General features: G+C 54.5%; 3 protein-coding genes across 3 annotated transcripts; 2 read left to right on the top strand and 1 right to left on the bottom strand.

Moving 5' to 3' along the window:
- Positions 1-24: 24 nt before the first annotated feature.
- On the bottom strand, positions 25-1,041 carry C8Q71DRAFT_859635 (uncharacterized protein; the record flags this gene model as incomplete). Its single annotated transcript, XM_047927670.1, has 4 exons — positions 25-85; positions 136-315; positions 364-586; positions 646-1,041. Coding segments are annotated over 4 exons (860 nt in total), but the record flags the coding sequence as incomplete, so codon positions are not given.
- Positions 1,042-3,628: 2,587 nt separating this feature from the next.
- C8Q71DRAFT_725196 (uncharacterized protein) lies at positions 3,629-5,598 on the top strand (the record flags this gene model as incomplete). The annotated part of the gene is made up of 7 exons (XM_047921676.1): positions 3,629-3,826; positions 3,908-3,959; positions 4,005-4,199; positions 4,592-4,859; positions 4,892-4,997; positions 5,064-5,109; positions 5,468-5,598. 7 exons carry the CDS (start codon positions 3,629-3,631, stop codon positions 5,596-5,598), a joined length of 996 nt encoding a protein of 331 aa, XP_047777204.1.
- Positions 5,599-6,831: 1,233 nt separating this feature from the next.
- C8Q71DRAFT_859634 (uncharacterized protein) lies at positions 6,832-7,263 on the top strand (the record flags this gene model as incomplete). The annotated part of the gene is made up of 2 exons (XM_047927669.1): positions 6,832-7,036; positions 7,103-7,263. 2 exons carry the CDS (start codon positions 6,832-6,834, stop codon positions 7,261-7,263), a joined length of 366 nt encoding a protein of 121 aa, XP_047777203.1.
- Between the last annotated feature and the right edge of the window lie 249 nt (positions 7,264-7,512).

Below are 7,512 nucleotides of genomic sequence, written 5' to 3'. Positions count from 1 at the left end.
AGCTGCGAGATGCTCAGCTGCAACTCTTGCACTTCTTCCTCGGTCGCGAGCTGCTGAATGGCTTCGATGACAGTCTTCGGAAGGCCTGCAAACAATGTGAGCTATGCGACGAGCGCAATCGCATAAATTGCATACCTTTCACTGCCTGCGACCGATCAGCAAGTTGCTCGCAAATCCTTTCCACCTTCTCGATGTGACCTTTCCAGTTGGGGGTTACGAGCGGGTTGTCGATCTTCTTCCCAAGTTCGACCTTCTCAGCAAGCTGCTTCGCGTACGCTTTCACTGCGACGTTGAAGTTCTTCTTCGACTGCACAGCTGTCGCTGCCGTGAGCACAGCAACACCGTGCACAAAACATGACTTACCCTCCCATTTCTCGTTCACCTTCTCCGCAAAGGCCTCCAAAGAATTGATCTCCCGCTTGATTCGCGTCCTCTCGGTCTTCCACATGATCTGGATGAGCCGGCGAACGGCGCTGTGCGCCCATGGCTCAGGATGCGTGCCGTTACGCACGGCGTCATCGCCGAACAACTCTCCGACGATCTGCGAGGTCACAGTGTACACAGCGCATTCATCGGCAGTTCCCAGCTGCGACAGAAACTTGTTAGCGACTACGGTAGTCCTATGTCGCATTGAATCGCACTTACCTCTTTGGCGCCAAGTGTGCGCATACACTGGTATGGTGAATAGTCGTACTCCTCGAGCACATCCAGAATACGTGCACGGACGTCCCACTTGGTCTTCTGCTGACGGTCAATCCAGCCAAGCACCGCAGTGCGACCTTCGCTGTCACTGTCTGCCTTTGTCCTCAGCGCGTCGCGCTTCGCCATCTCGGTGCTGATCGCCTTGTAGCGCGACACAAACGACCTCACTTTGGCGAGCTTGGGTTGATGGCCCTCAAGCCACGTCGTAGGGACATGACCATCTTCCCAGGGCAGACCGCCGTCCGACCGCGTAAGAATCTGCCACGCACCCCGGCTCACCAAGTCGGTTTGCGACACCATCACGTCGAAGAACGTCTGAGACGACGTCCATGGCGCCATGTCTGTGCGCTGCAAACTGAGGGCGTGAGGCAATGAGGGGAAAGAGGAGAGGGGGGAGGGGAGGGTGACTCTGCGCTGAGACAGGGGGTTCATATAGACAGAACCGGCTAAACTTTGAAAACGACATCTGGGCAAACTCCAAGGCACCATGAGCTGAACGTTCTCCCCACGGGATGGTGCATTAGCCAGGAAAGTTCAACCCGCCAGATTGTGCCAAAACAAGGCACCCGCCCCGCCGGCGGGCGATCCCGGCGATCGAGATGTATCGGTCCAAATCAATATGACTCCCGTCTGTTGGAATCGCAATGCATACCGAACCACCCCACATGGTCTTTCCCCAGACGGTGTACGATAATGCCGCACACCGCGCAGTTGGCCTGCGACCGAGTCATCTGCCAATCGCACAAGCGTTACAGCGCTGTTTTCCCTGTGCGACAATGTCCTAGCTTGCAGGAGGGTCCTCCATCAAGGTCGATCGTGGTAATCGCAATGTCGCGTTGGCTCAAATCATGATGAAACCAGTCAGCACAATTGCAATGCAACCCAAACCACCCAGCTGCTCCACCGACAGTATACGATAATGGCGCACACCCTTAAGGTGCATGCTACCAGGTGAATGTGCGACTGACACACCTAAAATGATCAAGCCCTACTTCATGGCCGCTGACTGATGAGTGGCCCCGACATGACCTGGTGCAGAATTCGGATCAGACAACTGATCGGTTTCTTCATACTGTGAAACAGTCAGAAGACTGTTTCACAGTATGAAGAAACCGATCAGTTGTCTGGTCCAAATTCTGCACCAGGTCATGTCGGGGCTACTCATCAGTCAGCGGCCATGAAGGCAACGACTGTAACTAGCAAGAAGTAATGTGCGACCGCTCGTTTCTGTGCTACTGTATTCACAATTGAGTAGCGCATCGTCTGCTATACTGCAAGCATGATTGCGGGCCCGACAGTGAGCACGACAAAGGAGTGGCAGGCGCACGTACGGCAATGACGCACATTTGTCGCGCGGCATGGAGTTGTGCAGATCGCGCAGCGCAAGGCGCGCCCACGTCGCACATGGTGGGTTTGCAAAGGAGGGCCGTGCACACGTACGGCAATGACGCACATTTGTCGCGCGGCACGGAGTCGTGCAGATCGCGCAGCGCAAGGCGCGCCCACGTCGCACATGGTGGGTTTGCAAAGGAGGGCCGTGCACACGTACGGCAATGACGCACATTTGTCGCGCGGCACGGAGTCGTGCAGATCGCGCAGCGCAAGGCGCGCCCGCGTCGCACATGGTGGGTTTGCAAAGGAGGGCCGTGCACACGTACGGCAATGACGCACATTTGTCGCGTGGCACGGAGTCGTGCAGATCGCGCAGCACAAGGCGCGCCCACGTCGCACATGGTGGGTTTGCAAAGGAGGGCCGTGCACACGTACGGCAATGACGCACATTTGTCGCGCGGCACGGAGTCGTGCAGATCGCGCAGCGCAAGGCGCGCCCACGTCGCACATCATTTGTCATTGCGGCATGCATTGTGTGTGCTGCACATCGTGTGCGGCATGATTGATGTTCACATGCATTGCTGTGGTGTGCAATGGAAGAGGGCTAGGTGCCTGCTAGGCTTAGGTTTTTTGACCAACCTAGACCAACCTAGGGTGTCGAAATCGACTCATAACCGAACCTAACCGGACCCTAACTGGGACGGTCACGTGATGAGGAATCACGTGTCAGGGCCGGACCGGTCCGCTTAATCAGCGGGCCCTCGGTCCGGCCGGTAATCAGAGATAAGGAGCGGCACATGCCACACGAGCGTTAGCGAGATAAGATAAGAGCGTCAATCTAGAATCCAGACCCGGCCTAGACTTCAGGTCATTGGGACTCAGTAAGCGGCCCGGATTCTCGGCTGACCGATGGCATTGGTCTTTAGTCATCCTATGTGTAAGATGTATTTGCTCAGCACGCGGCCCGGCCCGCGCTGAGTCGTGCAGTATAATCGTGATTAGTCACCAGAGTGTAAGGCCTGATGAGCTCTATAAAAGAGCGAAATGGGTCGGAGGATGGAGTCCCCATCCCCCCATTGCCTAGGTCGCTCGCAGCTCGCTAACGCTCGCGTGCTCGCTCCCCCTAACCTACCCCCTAACCACCAGAATCGTAGGAATGGGCAATAAAATAATGCATTCGTCCAATTCCGATAATTCTCAATGATCCCTAGTCCCCTTGGGTCCAAGAATGCATTCTGAATAATACCATGGAATTCGGAGGCATGACACATACATTGTCAAGCTATTCTAGTGTATACACAATTTATTCATGACATCGTTTGAATATTCTTCGCACCGTTCAATCCTCGAAAGGCAGTATATTGTCAAATAAAGTACGTAATGATACAGCAATACAGTCTAACACATATCCTATGGAATTGAACATTGTTACTACAGCAGTCATAGAGCCGGAACCCTGACACAGCCTGCCCGAGCACTACGGTGAGCAGCATAGTGTTGTTGAGAGTTGGGAATAAGCGAGCACGGCGGACCGATGGGCAGGACGCTCGGCGTTGGATGACGTACCTGCTCTAAGTTACATCTGTGTGCAAGTATGTCACGCAAATGCGAGAAGAAGAGACGCATCAGTAGCCGACAGCAGCAACATGCGCGCACTCACTGGGCGGGCGAGATGCGCGCAGTAGGCAATGGGGGCAAAATGCTTGAACATGCTCCTCGGGTCAATATTGCACAGGTCCACGGTTCCCTGTCCGCACCGTTCACTCCTGCAAAAGAATCCGGTCTGGACAACGTGTTTGAGAGCGATAAAGATAAGTAACTCACGTTGTCAATCTTTCCGTGTAGTGCACATCTACGTACCACATGATATCAGTGCGCGCTGGGACGCGGCGTCGTCAACAAAGTCGAGAGAAAGTCGAGAGACGGTGTGTCGACGAGCTTGACGGTTAGCTGGCTGTTCTCACCCTCAGTGGGTACCAGGTCGACGTTGACGGAGGCAAAGCAGACGTGCAGGGTGTGGCCGGCGGCCCTAGACGAACCTTGCAACGAGCATGAGCTGGTCATGCGAGAGGGAACGGGAACAGGCGCTGCTGTCAAGGAGGAGCCGGAGGAAGGATGTCTTGCCACTGCAACGACCAGCGACCATGAGGGTGTAACTGGGAAAGGTCAGTTTCCGCGCGGCCTACGGCGGTGGTCGGGAAGGAGGGACAGAAGTCGACTTACTCATACATGGTGGCCTTAGAGGCCGTTGTCGTGGAGGAGCTGGTCGGGGCGCGCCCTGTGGTCGACTGACGTGTCAAACAGGCGCACCTGTAGCTCTGACAGGCCCATGATGGGCCTGTCTCTTCATGGAACGGCCGCGCTTCGGGACCTTGAGGTTGCGCGGGCGAGTGGCGGGCGAGCAGCCGTGGAAAGGGAGTCAGCCGTGGAGGAGGGAGTGAAGGGAGGAGGAGCTGTCAGCACTTGTGCGCTGGACGGACACAAGCACCTGCATCGGAAGATCCCGGCTTGAGCGCTTAGAACTTTCCGTTCGCTGCTCACGCCATGTCACTGTCAGCCTGCCACTGTTACCCTCACCTCGTTGCCGCCGTCTGTGCTCCTGAGCCCGCCGGAATTGCCGCCCTGAGCGCGAGCCTCGAGACTGACAGCCAGCCTCAAGACTGGCAGTCATGTACACGGCCTCGCCCGTGCTCCCTCGGCGTACTCTCGTCCCCCTCATGCTCTCGTCCCCTCACGCTCTCGTGTCCTACCCTTGCTCCCGCACTCTTGTGTCCTGCTCTCACGTTCATACTATCTGGCCCATCGCGCACCGGCTCTAAGGCGGGGTAAGTGCTGCACGATGCTCGCAAACGCCCAGTATGCAGGCACGGCCGACGAACACATGCCACACGCACGAGGTCGAGCGCGAGCGAACGGCGGGCATGGGTAGAGACGAGGTCGAGTTTTGTCTCGCAGCTCGCTCCGTACGTTCTCATGGACCTTCTGCACTTCGTGAATATTGACTCCATCGAACACATCGACAAGTACAGTTATCATGCTCGCGCGCCACGCCGCGTGAGGTTCTCGGTACTCTAGGTAAGCTCTCGCAGTACAGTACTGCACCTCTTCACCCCTTCTGTGGCTTGTTCACCCCTTGCACGCATCTCACGCCTCACGCTCGAAAATCGCGAGCAATGGCCTGTACTGCACTCTGTGTGAGTATTCATCATCCCTCCATATGTATCATCGCTGTTCGCCGCCGTGACATCAGACTTCCAGTCAGCGAGCGTGATGATTTGAGATGCGCCGGGTGTAACTCAGTTGTATGACGCGCGGTGCTGCCAGGGTGGTATGAACAGCCGTTGTGTGCATCCATGTGCCCGCTCATCAGCGAGCCCACTCTCAGCCTGCATGTCCCATACTGACTTGCATAGGACTCGTACCCACTGTGAAGGGTACGGGTCAGCCGTTGGATACCTGGCATTTCCCAGTGCTTTGCACGCTGCCGCCGCAGAACGGGAGGAGGTTGGCTTTGTGATAGCATGGATAGTGTCGAAGCAGTTAACCCCCAGTAGTAGTCGATAGTTGATGTATCATACATTAAGTGATCAAGCAATATATGGCAGGATTACCGGAGATGATTGTATTGAAGTCGGTCATCCGAGTCCGCAACAAATCCAGATGCGACGCTTTGTTATCTAGTGGATCTTGTATTCGTGTACATGACACTGTCATTACTGAGCAGAACACATTGTTATTGGCATGCCATAACGGCAGTACAATTCCCAGAATACTACTCATAATGGCTACGAATATTTCCGTATTTGCAAACATTCCGTCCGTTACTGAGAATCTCGGACAATTGAGGCTAATTCCCAGGGGAGTATTTTCCTGATGTTAACTGACTGGCTTAAATGACTTAGCACAAGGTACCCAAGGACATGGCTGTCTTGGGTGGCTTACATTTGGGGGTCACAAGGAAACGACTTGTCTTTTTGGCCTTTTTGGCCTCATGTACCTTGAGAAGACATCACATGGCTTGGCAAGGCTTGGCAAGACAGATCGGTTTTTCCTGATGATGGACCGCATTCCTCTCCACCAACTAACCACTTCGCCCACGTCATCCTTCCAACCTTCGCCGGAGTCCACGGTATTGGACCTCGTCTCTACCGACTCGGGGATCGCGGTTGCTCAACTCCGCAGGCATCGTGATGGGAGTACAACATTCTTGCCCCCGCCTGATCAAGCTTAGAGAAGTCGACAAGGATGTTGACTCTAGGAAGGGGCTTATGTCACGTCAACATTCGTTTTTCTCTGTTTTGTGCTCGACCGTTGTACTACCTTAACATGGGCCCAACCCCATGATGCTACGCTTCCAGTCTTTGGACTCCTTCGCTGTTCGCTCCGGTCCAACCCGGGCAGTTCACATGCTCTTTGACTCAGTATGATTCGTTGTGACTCCTCCCTTACTCATACATGACTCATCGTTGATGACTCGGTCCCTGACTTGTCATGACTCACTTCCCTGCGCTCCTATTGGCTAGGTAGTGGTGACTTGTCCTGGACCTGCCCTGAACTCCTCATGTATATAAGACCTGTGTACAGTAGCGGTCGAACCTCAGTTCGACCTGGTTATCTATTGAAGCTTCACCAGCTCCTTGGATATCAGAAACTCCCCGCTTGACCTGCTAGACGGACTTAGCAGTGTCTCAGACCATCCTCCCCATCCAAGGACGATTAGAACCTAAGGTCCCTACGTTTAGGGTTAGGTTGAGAGCTAGTGCTCTAGGTGTCACGCTTTGCGTAACAAACGGAAACATGGGCAACCAGGACGGTGCTGCCAACACTACTGATAAGGACGTGGACATGGACAAGGATGTGGGCACCAGCGACCAGGACAACACCTCTGACGAGGAGTCGAGTGTTGACCCGGTGGATGCCCCAGTGGCCATACTGATGCAGATGGATCAGGAGGAGGGTTGGGAGGTTGTTCAGGTGCCCAAAGGTGATTCTGCAAGCAATGGTACGTCCTGTCATGATTTCTATTTGCTTGTGCTGCTGACTTAACATATACCATATACCACAGCAGATAAGGCCTTGCCCAAGAAAAGGGCCACAAGGGCTCGTGACGGCGCAAAGACAGATGTAATGGACAACATAGCGGCCGTTGAGCCTGCCATGAAGAGGCTTAGGCTTACGAAGGCTCGCCGTGACGCAGAGGAGAAGGCCACGGAGAATATTATTACCTAAGTTAATGGGGTCCTTGTCCTTATACATGCTGACTGGTCTGGCACTAGCACGGCAGCAACGAAAGGTCGCAAGCCTAAGTTGGCACAGACGTCAAAGACCGCGAAGAAGACGGATAATGGAGGTACAACTTCAGTCATCAGGAAAAACGTTTCTTACTTCAGAGGTCTTAAATAAGAACCATGCGATCTTAAGCGACCTCTGGTAACTTGTGCACCTTAAACGAGTGCAGTATGCACCTGAAGACCGCTG

This window comes from Rhodofomes roseus (genome assembly GCF_022264815.1).
Source record: "Rhodofomes roseus strain CIRM-BRFM 1785 chromosome Unknown C8Q71scaffold_15, whole genome shotgun sequence".
NCBI classification, from domain to species: domain Eukaryota; kingdom Fungi; phylum Basidiomycota; class Agaricomycetes; order Polyporales; family Fomitopsidaceae; genus Rhodofomes; species Rhodofomes roseus.
Note: the sequence above shows the minus strand (reverse complement) of the source record. Positions and strands in the feature narration are given on the sequence as shown.